We start from the raw sequence: 24,180 nt of genomic DNA, 5'->3' as shown, positions 1-24,180 counted from the left end.
AGAAGTCAGTATCTGGAAGAAGACTGAACATGACATGGTGATGAAAGCCAGCACCAGCCTGCCCAAGAAGCTGGCGCTGCTGAAGGCCCCAGTCAAGAAGTGGGCGGCAGTCTCCTCCACCTCCAAGATGCCTTCCTAAGGATGCTGGCCCCAGCACAAGCCAACACTGTAGCCCGCACCTCCATCATTAGACCTTGCAGGTGGCCCCGCCTGTCCCCAGCACTGGGTCACCTAGAACTTCGATAGGGGCCTGGCCTATGAGCAGGTGATCAGCAGATCCCAGGATGCTGAGCACCCAGCTATGGCCAGGAAGGTACAGTCACCAACTTCGTCTGTCCTCCTCCCCCTCCCCAGGTCCTCTCTCCAGTTTCAACCCAGAGCAAAAAACACAGCTTTCTCATCAAATAAGAAATACAATCAAATAAATATAATACATAACCAACCATGACTATTTACTTAGGCATAATAATGTACACACTGAATTCTGATAGAACTATAGTGAAAGTAAAAAATGTCTAAAATAGAAAAAAAAAAACAAAAATAGGAGTAGAAGCATGTTATTTAGAAATGTGGAAGTTGCTGGCTGCAGTGGGCTGATCACCTGAGGTCAGGAGTTCGAGACCAGCCTGACCAACCCGGAGAAACCCTGTCTCTACTAAAAATACAAAATTAGCCAAGCGTGGTAGTGCATGCCTGTAATCCCAGCTACTCGGGAGGCTGAGGCAGGAGAATCGCTTGAACCCAGGAGACGGAGGATGTAGTGAGCCAAGATTGCGTCATTGCACTCCAGCCTTGGCAACAAGAGCGAAACTCCATCTCAAAAAAAAAAAAAAAAGAAAGAAAGAAAAGAAAGAAAGAAAGAAATGTAGAAGTAAATATTGCAAGAAATACTAAGAGTTATGTCTGCCTGTGAGACACAAGGATTAAGAGAAAAAGTAGGAAGGGAACTACTATCTTTGTTTATAATCCTGTTGGTACTACTGAATTTCACTGATAATACCTTTTTATTTTTAAAGAAATGGCATGTTGTTTTGGCACCCATGCTGGAGCGTGGTGGCACAATCACAGCTCAGTGTAGCCTCGAACTCCAACTCCTGGGCTCAAGCGAGCCTCCTGTCTCAGCCTCCTGAGTAGCTAGGACCACAGGCACATGCCATCATGCCCAGCTAATTTTTTTTTCAGTTTTTTAGAGATAGGGTCTCACTATGTTGCCCAGGCTGGTCTCAAACTCCTGGCCTCACGCAATCCTCCTACCTCAGCCTCCTAAGTAGCTACAACTATAGGCACAAGCCACTGTACCAGACTCTTGATAATAAATCTGAATAACCATAAATGAGCAGAGAGGTAGCAGAATAGATTTTTTTAAATGCCAAAGGTTCAGGAGGGAAGTAATTAATGGACTCTACGTTCAACAAAGTGTTAAGCATCATCATACTCAAATAGTGATTGAAATCATGAAAATGGTGAGAACTAAGAGTACAAAAATACCATCTATCATCTGAGCTCTGACAGCCAGAGATACCACAGAGGGAACTGCCTTCAACAGACCCCAGTGTACAGACGGGCAAACTGGCGCTGTGGAGCTCTCACAGCCTCTGACCACAAAGGAGCACCTACTCCCATTCCAAAGAGATGGTAATAAAAATAACAGCAGCAGCAGCTACCATTTACTGAGCATGAGGAATTATTACATTAAATTCTTTAGATTCATCATCTCCCTTCACCATTCCAAAATCCCATGACTAGTTTGAATATCTCCTTAGTATTAACAAGAAAAGTTCGAAGCTCAGAGAAAAAACATGAGAGGCTAACAGTTTATTCCAAGTCATTCAGCTAATAAGAGCAGTAGCAGCTAACATCTGAGCCCTTCCTGTGGGCGACTATGCTACACTCCAACACATATTCCTTTATTTTACTCTCAGAATTGCCCTATATGGGTCCCATTAAGGCTTCTTTTTCAGAACACGAAGGAAATAGCTTAGAGCTGTTGGGTAGTTTGCCTAGAGGAAAAGAACTAGTAAAGAGGACAGAATTCTAATCCAAGTCCATCTGATTCCACTCTACCCACTCTGTATCATCACCTCTCAGGAGGGCCACTTGGGCTCAAACCCAGGACTGACCCACCAAAAAGGAAGAGGCTAAGAATCCTGTAATCTGTAGAGCATGTGACAGGGTCACTATTTGTGGACATTATAAACAAAACACTAAAGTGGGTTTGAAGGTGGTTTGTTGGAATGCACAACAGGAAGCCAACAGGCCCTGATAGCTGCAGGACATTGAGACCCACAAGGCCTCGTCAATGAGCATTCTCCTACCTGCACTCCTGGCACAGTCATCTTTCCGCAGCTAGGTTAAACAGTCACTCTAGTACACCGAAAACCAATCTGCTCTGGAAAAATGCCTTTTCAATTTGCATCTAGAAACCATCTCCCAATTCAACTCTTCACCCCACAGTAAGAAATCAGAAGTGGAAAGAAGTCCTTAGGTGCCTCAGAAATAACACAAATGATGGTAGTCTAAATTACAACATACAACATACCCCAAGAAGCACTCCCACAGGACTCCCTGTTCAGAAGCCCTAACCCTCCACAGACTCACTCACAGCATCACTCGCATGTTTGTGACCTGAGGCAACAATCAATCATACCTTAATTTCATTGTCATTTGCAAAATTGCCGAAAGAAGCCATAATTTTGGGAACAGCTGCAGCCAGGGTCTCCTGGACTGATTCCTCGGGTCTCTTACTTGTTCGAGTCAGGCACGGCAGAAGGTTCACCAGGTAAGGCCTGTGTATGCAAAAGAACGCAAGTCATTCTTCCAGCTCTCCTTCAGGAGAAATAGAAGTAATTCGTTCCCTGTTAGGGAAAAGCCAGTTTTATATGCCAATAGTCCCTAATGGGGATGGGCAAAACTCAGCTGAAGGAACAGGAGGATGAAATGTGGATGAAGCTCAAGTGTCGGGAGACATCCTTCATTTCTCTTATGATCACAGAGGATCTAAAAGGCTGGGTTTAAAAATTATTTGCAGTAAATCATAACACTTCTTAAAATATTCATTTTTAATTAGAAAATAATCGTGTAAGAAAATACCATTTTAAAAACAAAAATTTTTAAATGTGAATAAAGCTTTCCTGAAAAAGGAGAATTATAAAATGGGGTTTTTGGGGGAGAAGAAAAGCAGAATGTGTAGGACACAGAGCAGTGAGTCACTGATCACAGGAATTCACCCAACACACACAGTGACAGGGCAGGCCAGGTGCGAGGTGCCAGGAATGGTACAGCTCTGTCCTCTAGTGGCAGAGCCTGGCAACAAGCAGGGCCTCCGAGGGCAGTGACCACACCAGCAGGCTCCTGGGACAGGGAAAGATAGGAGGCTGGGGAAACCACCCTAAGGAAGTGACTGTTTGCTGAGAACTGAGGGGAGGAAAAAAAAAAAGCCATCAGGAGGAAGAAAAGCCTGACTCATCTGAAGAACTAATCAGACTAATGAGTCAATGCAGAGTGTCTGAGGTGACAGAGCCAGTGACGAGTCTGGAATCTATCTAAACGGCACTGGGAAATGGGTACAAGAGTTTAAATAAATAAGAGAATGACAAGACCGAATTATATTCTTTAAGGTCACTTTGGCTGCTATGTGGAGAACCTGGATGCGTTGCTTCAGAAATACAACACATTTTTTGAAATGATAGTAAAAGAGAAAAGATTATACAAAAAGAAATTTCCTTAGTGATTATACCTCCACAGCCATGTAAGTTCTTTTTTGGTTTTTTGTTTTTTGTTTTTTTGAGACAGGTCTCACTCTGTTGCCCAGCCTGGAGTGCAGTGGTGCGATCTTGGCTCAACACGACCTCCACCTCCCAGGCTCAAGTGATCCTCCCATCTCAGCCTCTCAAGTAGCTGTTGACTACAGGCACGCACTACCATGCCTGGCTAAGTTTTGTATTTTTTGTAGAGGTGGTGTTTCACCATGTTGCCTAGTCTGGGTCAAGCAATCCACCTGCCTTGGCCTCCTGAAGTGCTGGGGTTACAGGTATAAGCCACTATACCCGACCCATATAAGATTCTTATATGGGCTAAGTTCATATTAATAGTGAGGATTTAGACCACGTTCCCAGTGACTCAGGATGGAGCTGAGGGTCTACGGGACATCAGCATCAGCAGGTATTGCTGGTTAAGGAGAAGGAGGGAGCTGATGAAAAGTGGTCCTGCTTTTCTTAAACCATTAAGATACAACTGTTTTGACTAGACAAAATTATTCACAGTGCAACAACCATATTTTTAACTCATGTAATAGACAAATGGATATTTTGCTCTAACTCCTATAGTCAGCAATAACAAAATTGGTACCTCAACCTTCAACAATTTGGCAAGTATCTTTTAAGCAAGTACTATGTGCAGACACTGTTACTGCTGTTGGGCTGCAACAGAGCATAAGACAGTAAGACCCCTGCTGTCCTGGGGCACACATCCCGTAAGTCTCTTGCGGAAGGGTGGGATAGAAAATGAACAAGCACAACACAGATAGACTGTACGTGACATTTCTGACACGGATTAGTGCTACAAGGGGAACATAAACAGGGCAAGGTGGACTGCAATTTGGAGGGGCAGAGCAGACTTCTGAAATGACATCTGAGCTGAGACATAAAGGATCAGTAGCAGCTGGCCCCCGACAAAAATCAACATCCAGAGTGTACAACTTACCTGCATTTCTGAGGCCGAACCAGGTGAGCCAGCTCAGCAAACCTCCACAGGGCGGCACGCAAACTCCGAGGGGCACCATTCTGAGGGGGTGCAATGAGTGTTGCATTAAGAGTCACACACACTAGTCACCAAGAGGGTTGCACAGAAACGAAGCATTTTCTTTCATTGTTACTTTCTAGTTTTAGAGAAAAGGCCATTTAAATGCATAAAACATCTGGTAACTACTTTAAGGTCTAGTGGGCTTCAATTATACAGATATAAACTAAGTTACCATTTTTAATTCCCATCCCATCTAATAAAGAGTAAACTTTTGAAGAAAAGTAAAGCAATAGTCTACCAAACAGCATTTCCTTCTAACATTGTTAATTACTGAATAACGATGAAATTCCACACATGCTGCTCAATAGAGTGAAGTTTGTTCAGTGACGGAAATAAGGGCCCAAGACCTGGTATTCGATAGCACAGCAGGGGGATTACAGACAATAATATATAGCCAATAATAATTTTTTTTTTCTTTGAGACAGAGTCTCACTTGGTCACCCAGGCTGAAGGGCAGTGGCACAATCTCAGCTAAATGTAGATTCAACCTTCCAGCCTCAATTAATCCTCCCACCTCAACCTCCAAAGTAGCTGAGACTATAGTTGTGCACCACCACACCCTGCTAATTTCTGTACAGACAGCGTTTTGCCATGTTGCCCATGCTGGTCTCAAACTCCTGGTCTCAAGCAGTCCACCCGCCTCAGCTTCCCAAAGTGCTGGGACTAAGGTGTGAGCCACCACACCCGGCCCGATTTTATTTCATTTTTATTTTTATTTTTTGAGACGAAGTCTCACTCTGTCGCCCAGGCTGGAATGCAGTGGTGTGATCTCGGCTCATTGCAACCTCCACCCCACCAGGTTCAAGCGATTCTCCCACCTCAGCCTCCCGAGTAGCCAGGATTACAGGCGCCCGCCACCACGCTTGGCTAATTTTTGTATTTTTAGTAGAGACAGCGTTTCTCCATGTTGGCCAGGCTGGTCTCGAACTCCTGATCTCAGGTGATCACCTGCCTCAGCCTCCCGAAATGCTGGGATTACAGGCATGAGCCACTGTGCCCTGACTGAGCCACTGTGCCCTGACTCTTTTAGTTATTTTAAAATGTACAATCAGGCCTGGCGCAGTGGCTCACGCCTGTAATCCCAACACTTTGGGAGGCCGAGGCGGGCGGATCACCTGAGGTCAGGAGTTTGAGACCAGCCCAAAGTTCGGTTGAACCCAGGAGGCGGAGGTTGCAGTGAGCCAAGGTCATGCCACTGTACTCCAGCCTGGGTGAAAGAGCAAGACTCTGTCTCAAAAATAAAATAAAATAAAATAAGTAAAGCATGTAACTGGATTGTTTGTAACACAAAGGACAAATGCTTGAGGGGATGGATATCCAACTTTCCATGGTGTGATTATTATGTATTGTATACCTGTATCAAAATATCTCATGTACCCCATAAATATATGCATTTACATGTACCTACAAAATACATGTACCTATAAAAATTTAAAATTTAAAATATTTTTAAAAAAGAAAAGCAAGGCCCACCTTTTTAATTTCCTTATAAAGCTCGAGCTGTAACCTTGGAAGATTAGAATCCATCAAAGCCTACAACAAAACACAAGAGATTTATGGAAGACACATCCCATCACTAGTTCTAAAAGGAGCTAAAAGGAAACTAAGATTTCAATTTTGGGGCAAAGCAAAACATAATAGCAACTAAATTAAGAATATATTCATGAAGAAAGAAAGACACAAATATATGCAGGAAGTTACTGAATAAACTAGATACAGGTCATTCACTTAAACAGAAAAATGGAAAGAAAAACAATTTAACTTTCATTATCATCAAATACTACATAACATCAAAATTAAAATGGTAGATGGTTCAAATACAATAAATCCTGGCCAGGCGGGGTGGCTCACGCCTGTAATCCCAGCACTTTGGGAGGCCGAGGCGGGCAGATCACCTGAGGTCAGGAGTTCGAGACCAGCCTGACCAACATGGAGAAATTCCATCTCTACTAAAAAATACAAAAATTAGCCAGGTGTGGTGGTGGGCGCCTGTAATCCCAGCTACTCGAGAGGCTGAGGCAGGAGAATTGCTTGAACCCGGGAGGCGGAGGTCGCAGTGAGCCAAGATCACGCCACTGCACTCCAGCCTGGGCAACAAGAGCGAAACTCCATCTCAAAAAAAAAAGAAAAAATTATATATATATAGGATTTATAATATATATATATAAAATAAATCCTAAACCCCTGGAGTAAATCTTTCATCTTCACTAGTAGAACATTCTGTTGGATGACACGGGCTCAGACGGCGCCCTGGACATCTGCAGGGTCCCAGGCACTGTGGGTGTACTTATAAAACCAGACCCTCGCTCTGGCCCAGAACACTTCTCGAGGTGGGGTCCTGCATCCTTTCTGCAGGTGTGGCCCCTCCTCACTGTCAGGTATGCCCATGGTCCCTGCCCCCCTGACCCAGAGCCTGCTGCCAGCTGGGGCCCCACGTTCCTCACAGCACATCTCTCAACCCTCCTTGCTCACTTGTGAAGCTAAACCAGAATGTTCACATGGTCAACTTCAAGCCAGTAACGATGCTAACGACACAAAGTCCACATTACAGAAGGGCTTCTCAAGCTAGGGGACGGGACAGGGAAGACTTTGGTGCCCCACTCTCACCCATGGGAGCCTTCTCTTCCAAATACTTGCCCACCCAAGAGGGAGGAAGCTGTGCCAAACATCAGTTGATGATCTCTTTGACCGTGGAATGGGCAGCTGATGTAAATGGACTGAGATGGTCTTCGTAAAACTTGTGAGTTAACCTATTGGGTCAGCAAGCTTGAAAATCAAAACCAGATCACATTCTGGGAAATTCTGAGGAGTAAAAACATCTCAGAAATTTTTAAATCCTAATCCTGTTGTTGCAGTTTGTACTGAAAGTCCTTAAATGAGCAAAGCAAATTGGACATTTATTTAAACATTACTTCTTAAATAAAACTAGAAGCCTTATTGAACCTTGATTTAGCTTTACAAATGTTTTGTAAACAAATACCAAGCTTGTTGTATAACAAAAGAAAACTAAAACTCAGCCCCTCCCAAGAGCAGGGAATGGGCTCTCACAATCTACTCCAGTCGCTGGGTGATGGCAGCACGCCGCTGGCCTCTTCCCTCTTGCCCCTGCTTCCGCAGACACACAGGTGGCTGCCTCTCCTCACAGCCCTGCCACCATCCTGGCTCGAGGCCCCGCACTCCTGCTGGGCCTACTCACTCCCACCTGGACTCCCTCCCATCTCTGTCCTCTTCTACCCCACGTCCTCACCAGGTCACTCTTCCTAAATGATACACTCCCCTGACCACATCCAAAGTCTTCAAGAGCCCCTAATTCTCCACCAAACAAGGTACAACCCCTTGACCTGACCCTCACGGTGTCCCACTCTCTAGCAGCATAAGATGGGTTCCCCCTCCTCTCAGCCTCCACAGCTTCCTGGCACCCCTTGAGACAAGAGGCGGTGATGATTAAGAAGGTCTCCAATCTACTCTTTCACCTATTGGCTGCTTCTCCAGGAAGCCTTCCCTGCCTGCCTAGACAAAAATCACTTCAGCCTCTTGACGGTGGTGGTGATTTGCCAGCACCTCACAGAACGGAGACTTTATGCCACATATGAAGTTCTTGCTGGACACACGTGCTTCACTGCCTGAGACTAACCTACTTGAGGGAGGCATGCTGCCAGGCTATGTCAGATACCCACTGCATTTCTCTACAGAAACCACACGCAAAATGTGCCATTTTCTTGGGCTAAGTAGAATCTGGTTCTCACCATACATACACGGCCATACTCATGAGAAGACAAAGTCTAGGACCTGAAGGCTAAGTAACCATGCCTGTGTTCCCTACACCTGGGGTCACATGTGCTCTCCCACGCCTGCCCCCCATCTGCCACAGTGAGAGCAAACCTAGCCAGATCCTGATCCCACTGCCAGCCCACTGAGCCTGACAACTACAGTATCTGAGGAAGCAGGAATCTGAGAGCAGCCAAACCCTGCTGTACCAGACTTAAGCAGAAGGGAAAAATGGCTGGACACAAAAGAAAAGGAAATGGGAAAGAAGCAAGGAGACAGCCAGGAAGAGCACCTGAGACCTAAAACCACAACCTAGGGCCATGGCCTACAGCCCTCACACACACACCAAGCCACTGTGTCCAGCAATTCCTGGAAAAAAAATGAAGGAGGTTTAAAAAAGAACAATATTTACACGTTAAATGATCGATATTAGAACAGTTTCTGGTCATACTCTCTCTGCCCTCTTAACTTCCCATTTGCCATGAACGAAGGCAACCTGGAATAGGCCTCTTTTTAGATTTTCTGACTCTGAGGATCAAATATCAAGAACTGAAACATCAAGGGCCAGGCACAGTGGCTCACACCTGTGATTCCAGCACTTTGGGAAACCAAGGAGGGAGGATCACTTGAGCCCAGGCGTTCAAGACCAGCCTGGGCAACTGGCGAGATCCAATCTCTACATTAATTTTAAAAATTAGCTGGGCATGGTGGTGCACGCCTGTAGTCCCAGCTACTCAAGGGGCCAAGCCAGGAGGATAGCTTGAGCCCAGCAGCTCAAGGCTGCAGTGAGCCGTGATCAGCCACTGTACTCCAGCCTGGGTGACTGAGCGAGACCGTGTCTCATCCAAAAAAAGATCGCCCTGGTCCTGCCAGTGAGAATAAAAGAAGCAAGCAAGGATATTTAGGCCTGTGGAGAAACAAGCTTAACTGGAAGCAGGCCTTAAATACGCTATGGGATGCCATCCACGTGCAAGTGGTGCCAATGATCAGCAGGCATGGAGAACAAGGTGAAACTGATATAGGTCACTGCATAAGTGAGATGCGAGCAAAGCAGGAATTGCAAGCGGAGAGAGAAGACAGTGACCACTCCAGGGACAAGAGAGGGAGCTAGAATCCCATGGCTCCAGAGAAGCCAGTGTCCTGACCACAGAAAGCGTGATTAGCCAAACAACAAAGTGCTAGCCACAAAGCAAAGGTTCCCTGGGCAAAAGGATGCCATGGAATCCACGTGATGGAAAAAGAGAAGCAGTGCCACACCCATCAATCTTGCTGGGTAAGAGTGTAAGGAGGTCATCATTAATAAGAACACTTCTTACCACTTTGAGGATCCAGTAGTGGCAATTAGTGCATTTAATCCTCACACAAACACAGACACACTCATACACATGCCACAAAAACTTTGATCCCATTTTATAGTTAAGAAAACTGAGACTCATGGAAATTTGGGCATAGCTCTGGCTTCTCTGGTGCCTGTAGTGACATTTTCCCAGGAGCATCCAGTGGCTACCATCGGTTCCCTTCATTGACCTAGGCACCGTGCAGGCACAATTGTCAACACAGCTCCTTCCGACCAGGCAGGTGTGGCAAGCAATGCAGGCAGATACCAGAGCACCTCCCAACCATACAACAGAGCACCTCCAAACCATACAACCATACCAGAGCACCTCCAAACCATACAACAGAGCACCTCCCAACCATACAACAGAGCACCTCCCAACCATACAACAGAGCACCTCCCAACCATACAACAGAGCACCTCCAAACCATACAACAGAGCACCTCCCAACCATACAACAGAGCACCTCCCAACCATACAACAGAGCACCTCCAAACCATACAACAGAGCACCTCCAAACCATCAAACCATACCAGAGCACCTGCAAACCATACAATAGAGCACCTCCAAACCATACAACAGAAAGGAAAAAAGTGCAGACATCCTCAGGGACTCAAAACAGAAGAACACTCAACGATGGCTTCTTCTCTTAGCCTACAACAACGACAGCTCTGAGGAGAACATCATCCACACGGTTCTTACTTTGATAACTTTGTTGAGGCATTCGTCAGCCACCATCCTGACATCTGACTCTGCGTCATCACTGCACAGCAGAAAAAGTTCCATAGCGATGCCCAGAAGTTTCTGAAATTCTGGAGAATTTCTAAGCAAAAAAGAAGAGAAACTGTCAAGAGGAGCCTAAGGTGACATGACAATGAAATGTAATGAGGTATCCGGTGTCCTGCATGGAATTCTGGAACAGAAAAAGGACATTACATAGAAATTAAGCAAATCTGAATAAAGTCTGGACTTTAGTTAATAGCATACATGAAAATGCCTCACACTAAATTGGGATGAGTATAACTGGGGTAACTGCATGGAGGGTATATGAAAACTTCCTACCCTATCTAACTTTTTTCTATAAATCTAAAACTATTTCAAAATAAAGTTTATTTTTTAAAAAAGAAGAGATTGTACTTGTAAGGCAATTCTCATTTTTCTTTTTAAATTTTCATTTAAAAATTTCAGATACTTCAATCCCAGACAACCCACTGCTTTCTGCCAAAAGTTTACTTTTACTCTTAACCTACAATATTCTTGGAACCTTGAAAATCAGTTCAGCAGTCTATCTCTCCTGCCCCCTTTTTAATCTTGCTTTCAGTACGGGCCAAAGTATAACCATATTTCACCCTAAGATGCCAGATGATCATGGTCAGATTGTGTTTTTGTTGTGCAAGACAGACTTTCAAACAGTAACAAAAACTGGAGTTTACTATTTGTGAATTATTTTTAAATGTTTAATTGAAAGAAGCTGTTTAGGCCATCATGATCCAACTGTCTAAACAAAGCCAAGAGAGAGCTAAACTGATGAGCCATGTACATGAAACTGACTTCACAGCATTCAGAAGCATCCAAACCAGTAACACAAGGATGTTCTTGAAGTAATCCCAAGAATAGCAAATCCCAGTAATACGGGGGATGTGCTATTTTTGAAGCATCAAAATGAGATTGCTCTTTCATGATCTCAATCTAACTACTCTGAAACCAAATCTCTCTTTCTCTTTATCTCTAGGTAAAAATTGCAAACAATGGTTAGAGATAGCCATGAGCCTAAGAGGCACCAAAGGTCCACATCAGTAACGATCAACAAACTTATAAAAGCATAAAACAAAACATGCCACTTAGCAGTATTTCAGACCTTATCTATGTGGAATACAGACAGCCATGAATAACAAGTGAGGAAAGGTCTTTGAAATGAGAGATCATTCAAACACTGTGCTCCAAAGCAGTACTATCAACAGAAACAGAATGTGAGCTATACTTTTGTATTTCCTAGCTGACACATCAAAAGTAAAAAGAAAACAGGCAAGATTTTCATAATATTTCATTTAACCCAATACACCCAAAGTATTATTTCAACATGTAATTAATGTAAAGAAATTATTAAGATACATAACAACATTTTTTACAGCATATCTCAATTCAGACACTAAATTTTCATCAGCAAACCTTTACCTGTGATTGGACTTCATAATATATAACAACATTTTTTAAGCACATCTCAATTCAGACACTAAATTTTCATCAGAAAACCTTTCCGTGTGATTAGACTTCATAAAATTCACTAGCAAAAGTTCATATACCATTTCCAAACACACTTAAAGGTTTTCCAGTAACTATTGATTTTTACATTTAAATTTAATAAAATAGATATAGGGCTAATCAGCTTATCTATTTCTTCTTGAGAGAGCTTTAATAGTTTGTGTGTCTTTCAAGGAACTCATTCATTTCATCTATAAGTTGTCAAATTTATTGGCATAAAGTTGTTCATAATATTCCCATATAGTCCTTTTTATTTATTTATTTATTTATTTATTTGGAGACAGAGTCTCGCTCTGTCACCCAGGCTGGAGTGCAATGGCACAATCTCGGCTCACTGCAACCTCCGCCTCCCTGGTTCAAGCAATTCTCCTGCCTCAGCCTCCCGAGTAGCTGGGATTACAGGCACATGGCACCACGACCAGCTAATTTTTGTATTTTTAGTAGAGACAGAGCTTCATCATGTTGGCCAGGCTGGTCCCAAACTCCTGACCTCAGGTGATCTGTCCACCTCGGCCTCCCAAAGTGCTGGGATTACAGGCGTGAGCCACCGCACCTGCCTCATATAGTCCTTTTAATATCTATATAATCTATACTACTGTCATCTCCCTCATTCCTGATATTGATAATTTGTGACTTCACTTTTTTTCCTATCAGCCTTACCAATTTATTGATGTTCTTGATGAACTAGCTTTTGGTTTTATTGATTTTCTATGTATTTTTGTTTTCTATTTTACTGACTTCTGCTCTTACCTTTATGATGTCCATTCTTCTAGTAACTGTTTTTGTTTTTGAGACAGGGTCTCATTCTGTTGCCCAAGGTGGAGCACAGTGGCACAATCACAGTTCACTGCAGCCTCAACCTCCCAGGCTCAAGCAATCCTCCCACTTTAGGCTCCTGGTTAGCTGGGACTACAGGCACATGCCACCACACCTGGCTAATTTTTTGTGTTTTTTGTAGATATGGGGTCTCCCTATGCTGCCCAGGCTGGTCTTGAACTGCCCATCTCAAACAATCCGCCTGCCTCGGCCTCCCAAAGTGGCAGAATTGCAGGCATGAGCCACCGTATCTGGCCCTTCTGGTAACTCTGGATTCCATTTGCTTGGCATTTTCAAGTTTCCAAAGGTAGAAGCTGAGGTCATTGATTTGAAATCTTTCTTTCCTAAAACAGGCATTTAATGCTAGAAAATTCCCCTTACTATGCTGTAACAGCACCCCACAAGTTTAGAAATCTATTGTTTTTATATCAGTCAATCCAGAAGACCTTCAAATTTCCCTTTCGACTTCACTTCTGACCCATGAGCCACGTGGAAATGAGTTTTAACACATATCTGAGGCTTTTCCAGGTTATCTTCCTATAATATATTCCAACTTAATGATACTGAGGTCAGAAAACATACTCTGAATAATTTGAATGCTTTTAATTTACAGACTTGTTTTACGGCCCAGCATCTGCTCTATCTTGGCAGACATTCTGTGAGCACTTGAGAGAGTGTCTCTTCTGCTGGTGCCAGGTGGAGTGTCTGTAAATGCCAATCAGGTTGCATAGGGGACAGTGTTGGTCAAATGTTCTAGATCCAGATATTATGGCTACGTGTTCTACAAATCATTGAGAGCAGTTACTAAAATCTCTATCACCGTGGATTTGTCTGTTTCTACTCGTAGTTCTGCCAGGCTTTGCTTTGTGTATTTTAACTCTGTAGTCAGGTGCATAAACATCTCAGCTTGTTATGCCAGGCTGATGAATGAGTCTCCTTCATCATTATGAAATGACTATCTCATCCTGGGCAATAGCCTTTGCTTTGAAATCCACTTTGTCTGATATTAACAGAACCAGTCTAGCTTGCATTTAATTCTTGTGAGCACAGTGAACTTCTTTTTGTTCTGTTACTTGTAGGCTATTTTTGCCTTTATATTTAGAATGTGTTTCTTGCAGGCAGCAGCATATATCAGGTCTTACTTTTCCATTCAATCTGAAAAATCTCTGCCTTTTACATGTAATGTCCTTTTTAACATAGCTAGGCTTAAATCTGCCATCGAGCTCTTTCTTTCCTTTATTTGCCTCTTCCCCTATTTCTGGCTTCTTTGGGATTCACCATTTTTATTATTCTAATCTCTTTTTTGGTTCATTAGCTATAATTCCTTCTTGTGCTTTTAGTTGTTGCTTAATTGTTTATACTATGTATCTTCATCACAATCTACCTTAATGATATTATACCATTTCACATGCAGCATAAATTAGTTTCCTGCAGCTGCTGTAACAAATTACCACAAACTATGTGGCTTAAAAGAAACAAACAAACAAAAATTTTTTCTTTCACAGTTTTAGAGACCAGAGTCCAAAATTAGTATCACTAAGCTGAAATTAAGGAATTCGCAGCACCACATTCCCTCTGGAGTAGGCTCTAAAGGAGAACTGCTCCGTGCCTCTTCCAGCTTTGGTGGCTGCTGCATTCCTTGGTTTATAGCTTCATCACTCCAATTTTCAAGGCCAGCACCTTCAAATCTTTCTGTTCCATCTTCACATGGCCTTCTCTGTGTGTGTAAAATCTCCCTCTGCCTCCTTTTTATATATATGTGATTGCATTTAGTGCCTACCCAGATCATCCAAGATAGCCCCCTCATCTCAAGATCCTGAATTTAATCACACCATAAAACAATTTTCCTTATAAAGTAATATTTACAGGTTCCAGGGATTAGGACTTGATATCTTTTGGGGAAAGAGGGGGGCATTCTTCTGCCCAGCACAAATACATGTCAATTTCTGCTCTTCCAGCCTTTATGCTATTGTCATACAATTCACTTCTACATGTTATAAACACTGAAATATATTATTTTTGTTGCAAACAATTTAATTAATCTCTTTTTAATATTAGGCGGGGTCAGAGTAACAAAACTTAGTCTGGGGCTAGGCGGGCAAACCCTTCTGAGTACCCTACCTGCTCTATGAGAGCTGAGGTTTTCCACTCCAGCTGGTGTGATTAGAAATTCTTCGGGCCCTGTGTGAGTTTCAGCAATTGTTCCTTCTAATCCTTTCAGGTGGTTCTACCTCCAGCCCTGGGTCATTTCCTCACAAGCATGTGCTCATCAATACTCAGCTACACAGGAGAGGGTACTGAGAGGGTACTGTGCAGTTCTCCGGAGCTCCCTCTGCAGCTCTCTTCCCTGGTATTCTTCCGTATGGGCGCTCATCACCTTGCATCTCTGGACTCCCAGCTCTGCCTCCTCAACCCAGCAAACCACTGGCTCAGCCTCAGTTTCCTCTCAGTTTTTCCTCTTGCCATGGCCAGGCGGTAATGTAAGGAAATTGTAGGGCTCTCCACATTAATTTTCCTGGGATAACTTCTTCTTTGCCTAATGCCCAATAACTTGAAAACCACTGTTACGTATATTTCATCCATTTTCAACTATTTCAAGGCAAGAAGATAAATGTTGTCCTTCTTATTCTATCTTAGCCGGACGCAAAAATCTTTCATTATTTTTTAACTGAATCTTTTAACACATTGTTAATATATTTTCCAGTCACAAATATAGATATCTATTGGTCAGAAGTGGTGGCTCATGCTTGTAATCTCAGTGCTTTGGGAGGCCAAAGTGGGAGGATCACTTGGGCCCAGGAATTCCAGACCAGCATGGGCAACATAGCAAGATCTATAGAACATTTAAACATTAGCCAGGTAGAGTAGCACTGCCTAAAGTCCCCCAGGTACTCAAAAGGCTGAGGCAGAAGGATCGCTTGAGCCCAGGAGTTCGGGCTGCAGTGGGCTATGATTGTGCAACTGCATCCTGCCTGGGTGACAGAGTAAATCCTGTCTCTAAAAAAAAATTTTTTTAATAAAAAGTAAACAAAACATAAATATCTATGAATGTTAACTAATATTCTCTTGTATAAATGTATCTGGCCAGGCGCAGTGGCTCACGTCTGTAATCCCAACACTTTGGGAGGCCGAGGGGGGGCGGATCATGAGGTCAGGAGTTTGAGACCAGTCTGGCCAACACAGTGAAACTTATCTGTACTAAAAATACAAAAAATTAGCTGGGTGTGGTGGTGTGAGCCTATAATCCCAGCTACTCAGGAGGCTCAGGCAGGAGAATCGCATGAACCCAGGAGGCAGAGGTTGCAGTGAGCCAAGATCACACCACTGCACTCCGGCCCAGGCGACAGTGCAAGACTCCATCTCAATAAATAAATAAATAAATAAATAAATCTTAATTTTTCAATCCCCTTTTTAGACATAGGCCATTAAGGTTATTTTTAATTTTCTAATGGGATGAAGGGCACTGCACCAATATCATTACACACTTTCCTAGGGGTAAGCACCCTAGAGGTAAAACTGCTAGGTCAGACATATAATAATCTAAAGCTTTATATTTTCCCAAATTGCCTTCTTAGAAGGTTGTATCACCTCTGACAAAAATCTGAATATTCTTAATGTTTGCCAATTTGACAGGTAAAAAAGGTTCTTATTTTTGTTTTAGTTTCAGTCTACTGATTACTAGTGTCCTAATCAGCTTGAGTTTCTATAACAAAATACCACATATAGACTGGGTGGTTTAAACAACAAGCACTTACTCGTCACAGTTCTGGAGGCTGGAAGTCGGAGAACTAGGTGCCGATGGGTCGACAGTCTTTTTCTTAATGATTTATAACTGCTCTTTACACAGGCTAGTAACCTTTGATCTATATGCTGTCAATACTTTCCCCAAGTTCAATTTACTTTCAATTTTGTTGAAGGTGGATTTTGATATATTGAACTATATTCCAGTCAAAACAGTTTTTTCCTTTATAATGTTAGCCTTCCTCAAACTAAGATTACATTTTTTGAAGAAATTATTTCATTTTTTCACATTTAGGTAATTAATCCGAACTTTATGTTTGTTTGCAATATGAGGTAGAGATATAATGTTCTCCCGAAGTCAGAGAAATGTATCATTTCCCTCATTTCCCTACTAATACAAATATGTCACACCCATCATAAATTCATACAGACACACACATACACTCTTCTTTCTGTTCTATACCTGTTTTAATGTCCAATCACTATTTTAATGTCACATACATTAAGTCTCACCATATTAGTGTTGATTTCTTTTTCTTTTTTCTCTTTTTTCTTGAGACAGAATTTTGCTCTTGTCGCCCAGGCTGGAATGCAGTGGTGCAATCTAGGCTCACCGCAACCTCCACCTCCTGGGTTCAAGCGATTCTCCTGCCTCAGCCTCCCAAGTAGCTGGGACTACAGGCATGCGCCACCACACCCAGCTAATTTTTGTATTTTTAGTAGAGACAGAGTTTCACCGCATTGGTCCGGCTAGTCTCAAACTCCTGACCTCAGGTGATCCTCCTGCCTCGGCCTCCCGAAGTGCTGGGATTACAGGCATGGGCCACCACACCGGGCCTAGTGATGATTTTGAGATATTCTTTGCAATTATGTATTTATTCTTTCAGTGAACAAGTTCAAAAATACCTCTACTAGAAATTTGATCAAGATTATTTTAAATTTCTGTGTTAATTTAGAGAAAATTCAACTTAGTGATATAAAATCTTCCTATCTAGAAAGTGGTCACCTATATCTTTCAGAAACATTAACAAGTTTTTATAAAGTTTTTGCATATTTCTTACCGATTCCTTAGAGTTCGATATATTGGTGCTACTGTGAACTAGATCTTTAAACGTTATATTTTCTAGCTGATTTATGCTAATATATGGGAGATCTATGGATTTTTGTATATTTGTTTTTACCTAGCCACCTTATCAAGGTATATGATATTAGTAAGAGGTTGCTCAAGTGAGCATTCCTGGGTATTCCCAAGAGGATACTTGTGAAAAATGTGTAGGCCCCACCTACTCAAACAGAATGTAGAAGTGCGTTTGGGAAAAAGGACAGTGAGGTACCTTCATTACTGTATTTTTAATAAATTTTCCAGATGATTTTCATGCTCATCCATACTTAGGAACCAGTAACTTAAGACCACTTTAGAGAGCTTAAAGCAGACTACCTTTTCACAATATACATGAAGTTTTAAATGACTTCCTACATTGAAAACCTCAGAAACTGCCATTTATATAACCCCATTGGAGACAAAAATTTGTCTAGCACAAAAGCTATAAAAAAGTTCCAAAGGTTTAATTATATTTTAGGAGAGTTAACAGGAAACAGCGATGATCAATAAGTTTCCATAAAACATATTTATATAAAATATCACCTTCGGCTATATACTCTGAAATCCCTAAAAAGTATAGAGTGTATCCTATGAAACCAAGGATAACCCCTCTGACTCCAAAAACTCCTTTTAACATGCTCTTCTGTAGAAGAAGCATAATGAACTCTCAGCATTACTCCATAAAAACAAGAGACAGACTAATGTGAAAACCATTAACAGCTATTATTTTGATTTAATATGGCAAATAGGACCACAAATCAATCTTAAGATGTCTCAACACACTTTACTAATATGTGAATATAAGCCAACATTCCATGAATTCCATTTGAAAATTCTCAAAATACAAAATGACAAGAATAAAGCCTGACGCACTCAGATTGGAAGAGATCTTGTTTCCTGGGTCAATAAGCTTTCAGAGAGAAATTACGTTCTCTGAGACCTGGATGGTGGAGATCAGATGAACAATGACCAAATGTTTGCCAAATATTTAAAGTCACTTCACAAAAAAAGTAAAGATGGCCGGGTGCAGTGGCTCACGCCTGTAATCCCAGCACTTTGGGAGGCCGAGGCAGGCAGATCACGAGGCCAGGAGATCGAGACCATCCGGGCTAACACAGTGAAACCCCATCTCTACTAAAAATACAAAAATTTAGCCAGGCATGGTGGCGGGCACCTGTAGTCCCAGCTACTTGGGAGGCTGAGGAAGAATGGTGTGAACCCAGGAGGCGGAGCTTGCAGTGAGGCGAGATTGTGCCACTGTACACCAGCCTGAGCAACAGAGCAAGACTCCGTCTCAAAAAAACAAAAAAAGTAAAGATAACGTATAGCTTTGGATGATGGGCATCGCAATGGGATATGCTTCCTGCTCAGGTGGATGATCGGCATCGCAATGGGATATGCTTCCTGCTCAGGTGTCTAATGAACATATCTAGGCAGTTGCTTTTTCACAGTGTTTCACATGTACCATCTGATCCCACAAGAACTGTGTAACTAGGGATTACATTTCAAAAACGAGCCAGTAAGGCTCAAACACGTTAAAGCTTATCTAAAGTCACCCAGCTTACACAGGCAGCAGAGATAGAATTCAAACCTTTTTCTTCCTACTTTTATCATAGCATTGTATTCTACAATAGCATGCTAATTTTGAATTTTTATATTTTTATTTTCAGGACATATGCTCATTTGTTATTTCATTTGCTTCCCACAACATTTCTACAAATTAGACAGAAACAGAACAGAATCATACACTGTATTTCACAAACAATAGAAATGAGGTAACCTAAAATGAAACGGTTTTGTGAAATCACTTTGAAAGTATATAATACAAATGCAAAGAGGCATTAAAAATAAGCAGATCACCAAAAAAAAGACAAATCCTGTAGGATTCCACTTATATGAGGTCTCCAGAGCAGTTACACTCATACAGACAGAAAGTAGAAAGGGACTACAGGAAAGAATGGATGACAGGGAGTTTAATGAAGACAGATGTTCAGTTTTGAGAGATGAAAAACTTATGAAGTAGATGGCAGTGGTGGCTGTACAACATTACGAATATATATACCAAACTGTACACCTAAAAATGGTTAAGACAGTAAATGTTATATGCATTTTACCACAATAAAAAGAGTGAAAAGCAATGGCCAAGAGGAAATTTTTTTAAAAAACAAATGAATTGCCGGGCACCCTGGCTCACGCCTGTAATCCCAGCACTTTGGGAGGCTGAGACGGGCAGATCACCTAAGGTTGGGAGTTCAAGACCGGCCTGACCAACGTGGAGAAACCCCGTCTCTACTAAAAATACAAAATTAGCTGGGTGTGGTGGCGCATGCCTGTAACTCCAGCTACTTGGGAGGCTGAGGCAGGAGAACCGCTTGAACCCAGGAGGCGGAGGTTGCAGTGAGCCGAGATCACGCCATTGCACTCCAGCCTGGGCAACAAGAGTGAAACTCCGTCTCAAAAAAAAAATAAAATCACCACACGTTTTTGTCAGTACTAAAATCAAGATTATTTGTCTAAAAATTTTTTTCTGACTGACTATAAAGGCTTTTTCTAGCTTCTACCAGGAGAATAACATGAATTATTTATTCCAAGGGAAAGTAAGGTAAGGCAACTATTTCACGCATGCCCATGTGGGTAACAGAATTCAGATATCATAGATGCATGCGTCTCCTACTGAGCCACTGGAAACAGGGCTAAATATATTTACCATCTACAGCTACTAGGAACAACGGTCAAAAAGATAGTCAAAAGCAAAGCAGCTACAAAAGAAGGTGCTGCTAGTTCACCCCAGTGAGAAAGATCAAGCAAGGAAAGCTGACCTACAGTCAATGCCCCACGATCCCCACTAATCCCAAAGCACAAAGGAGTGGGCTCCAGCCACTGCTAGGAGCAGAGGTACAACAGGACAGCAAATTGCCAAAAAAAAGCAAATGAGAGAGACAAACTGAACTGTCTTGTGCTGTTCCTACTATTGCAACAAATGGAAAAATATCAAACCACAGATGATTTTAAAATAACTATAGTTGCTAAGGATGTTAACTAAACATAAACATGTTGCTCAATTACCATAATGGTTTTAATTTTTGCATAAAAGATTACAAAAAGGGAACATTATTCATTTCAGTGTCTGGATATCCTTGTATATAGCCAGAAATATGGGAAAAGGGTCCTTCTTCATCTTAAATGGATTTCTGAATCCATTTAAAATAACTGGGACACAAAGAATATTCTAGCCCATTAAGACTGAAAATATACAAAGTTCTTATTTTCTCTTAGACAGTTCAAAGTGCAATTACCTGACAGACTGTGCCACTATGTTTTCACATATTGTCAGACAATGATTCACACGGTCTTTCTTGGTAGCTGAAAGTTCTTTCTTTCTAAAAATAAAAAAAAGAAGAAGGAAATGAGTATGTGTTGAATTACCCACTCCACTTACTTCTACACCTCATTCATTCATTCAATGAGTGTTTCTCAACGACTATGAACAAACTGTTATACTCCATGTTGGGGGCAGAATGGGGATCTGGACAGGGAAGCACAGGGCATGAGTTCACCAATGGCTTTCAAGCTACACTACTCACAGAAAACACAGATGATGTTACTAAAGCAGTTCATTTCCACCATTTTACTTTATTTTACTTTTTTTTACAGTCAGGATCTTGCTCTGCTGCCCAGGCTGGAGTATGATAGCACAATCATGGCTCACTTTAGCCTTAAACTCCTAGGCTGAAAGGATCCTCCCAGCTCAGCCTCCTGAGTGGCACGGACCACAGGCATGCACCGCTGGGCCTGGCTAATTTTTTTAAAATATTTTGTAGAGACGGGGCCTCACTATGTTGCCCAATTGCTCAAACTCCTGGCCTCAAGCGATCTTCCCATCTTGGCCTCCCAAAGTGCTGGGATTATTGGTATGAGCCACCATGACTAGCCTCACTTCCCCCATTATAGAGAGAAGCAATTGAAGTGCCAACCATGACATGCCCAAGATCACACAGATATGAAGTCATACAGCCAGCATTTAAACCCAGGTCTTCTGGCTTTAAATCTCCTCTGTATTTCACCAATACTCACGTTTGAATCATGTGTTAGCATCACTAAAGCCGAACTGCATCTTACAACCAGTGGTATAGTTTGATTAGAAACTTTTTTTCTTTCTCAGCAGTATAGAAGATGATGGCATAGATTACAAGAGATGGGAAATTCAATTCAAAGAAACACAGTATAATACCTACTCTATATACCAGGCTGCCTTCAATTCCCAAAATCATTAACTGACTGTAGTCAACATACCACACAGACCTCAGTAAAATATAAACAATGGCTAACCGCTTCTATGTCCCCAAATAGCTGGGAATAAGCCTCCTGTTAAGACTTCTCAGCCAAGCGAAAGGAGATAAACAGCCTGGAGAAGATGATCAGGCTAAAGGCGCCTCCTTCCCACCCAAACCTATGGCTTCAGATGTCTTCACAGTTGGCACTATCAAAATAAAGTAGAGAGGGGTGAACCAAAACATAGGACCAACTAAAAACAACTAAACTAAAAGACTACTAAGTTTTTGAGAAAATTGTATTACCAAAGAAATAAAAAATCTAACTTAAAAACACTGCCTTGCTATCTCATTTTGTCCAATAAGCAAACCTGGAAGTTTAAGAAACTAAAACTAATTCCTTCCCCCATGGAATTTAGTTAGATGATGAACTGATAACTCAAACTGACTTGTTCTACATGAAAAGTAAGTATGGTGATTAAGTGAAAAAGAAACCACCTTGCTCTGAGCAAGAACTGGAAAAACAGGGTAAGAACAGTCCTGGCTTTTCAATCACTTTTGGTAAATGTAGTCACTTTCACTTCACCTTCAAAATTAAAACAAACGGCCAGGTGTGGCTCATGCCTGTAATCCCAGCACTTTGGGAGGCTGGGGCAGAAGATCATCTGAGGTCAAGAGTTCGAGACCAGCCTGGCCAACATGGTGAAACTCTGTCTCTACTAAAAATACAAAAAATAGCTGGGCATGGTGGCGGGCACCTGTAATCCCAGCTACTCAGGAGGCTGAGGCAGAAGAACTGCTTGAACCCAGGAGGCAGAGGTTGCAGTGCACTAAGATTGCACCATTGCACTCTAGCCTGGGGAACACAGAGAGACTGTCTCAAAAAAAAAAAAAAATTAAAACAAACCTCAGCCAGCCTCCTCTAATTATGTAATCAAACAATCTGCATGGGCACACAAGCGTAAGGAGGGGCATGTAAACTCAAAGACACTACAGCATTCTATTTATTTATGTATTTATTTTTTTGAGACGGAGTCTCACTCAGTCACCCATGCTGGAGTGCAGTGGTGCAATCTCAGCTCACTGCCAGCTCCACCTCCCGGGTTCACACCATTCTCCTGTCTCAGCCTCCCGAGTAGCTGGGACTACAGGCGCCTGCCGCTACATCCAGCTAATTTTTTTGTATTTTTTAGTAGAGACGGGGTTTCACCGTGTTAGCCAGGATGGTCTCGACCCCCTGACCTCGTGATCTGCCCATCTCGGCCTCCCAAAGTGCTGGGATTACAGGCGTGCGCCACCGCACCCAGCCCAGTTTTTTTTTGGAGATGGAGTCTTGCTCTGTCACGCAGGCTGAATTGCAGTGGCGCACTCTCAGCTCAATGCAACCTCTGTCCCTCGGGTTCAAGCAGTTCTCTTGTCTCAGCCTCCCAAGTAGCTGGGACTACAGGTGCACACCACCATGCCCGGCTAATTTTTGTATTTTTAGTCAAGATGGGGTTTCATCATGTTGGCCTGGCTGGTCTCGAACTCCTGACCTCAAGTGATCTGCCCACCTTGGCCTCCCAAAGTGCTGGGATTACAGGCGTGAGCTACCACGTCCAACCTGATCTTGATGTTTTACTGTCATGTGTGCTGGATTATTTGAACATTACCTCTGGTTTGCTTCACTCTGAACACAGGAGACTGAGACACAAGTATCACTTGAACCCAGGAGGCAGAGGTTGCAGTGAGAAAAGATCATGCCACTGCACTCCAGCCTGGGCAACAGAGCAAGACTCTGTCTCAAAAAAAAAAAAAAAAAAAGACAAAGCATTTCCATTACAAGTATCCCCCTGTGTCGTCCTTTTATAACCACACTCACCTCCCTCTCTTTTCTCTCCTCTGCCACCCCTAACCTACTCTATTACCCCATCTCTAACCCCAGGCAACCACTAATCTATTCTCCATCCCTAAAACTGTGTCATTGCAAAAAAAGTTATATACGGCCGGGCGCGGTGGCTCACGCTTGTAATCCCAGCACTTTGGGAGGCTGAGGCGGGCGGATCACGAGGTTAGGAGATCGAGACCACGGTGAAACCCTGTCT

General features: G+C 42.5%; 1 protein-coding gene across 1 annotated transcript in view; it reads right to left on the bottom strand.

Moving 5' to 3' along the window:
• HTT (huntingtin) overlaps positions 1 to 24,180 on the bottom strand; it is a 166,804-nt gene that overhangs the window by 134,021 nt on the left and 8,603 nt on the right. The window contains exons 2-6 of the mRNA XM_055245541.2: positions 21,122 to 21,205; positions 10,607 to 10,727; positions 6,274 to 6,333; positions 4,702 to 4,781; positions 2,648 to 2,786 (exon numbers count right to left, since the gene is read on the bottom strand). Of these exons, the coding sequence (XP_055101516.1) occupies positions 2,648 to 2,786; positions 4,702 to 4,781; positions 6,274 to 6,333; positions 10,607 to 10,727; positions 21,122 to 21,205 (484 nt within the window). The remainder of the gene's footprint in view (positions 1 to 2,647; positions 2,787 to 4,701; positions 4,782 to 6,273; positions 6,334 to 10,606; positions 10,728 to 21,121; positions 21,206 to 24,180) is intronic.

The sequence above is a fragment of the Symphalangus syndactylus genome, chromosome 16 (genome assembly GCF_028878055.3).
Source record: "Symphalangus syndactylus isolate Jambi chromosome 16, NHGRI_mSymSyn1-v2.1_pri, whole genome shotgun sequence".
Taxonomy (NCBI): domain Eukaryota; kingdom Metazoa; phylum Chordata; class Mammalia; order Primates; family Hylobatidae; genus Symphalangus; species Symphalangus syndactylus.
This window is presented reverse-complemented; position numbering and strand designations above follow the sequence as displayed.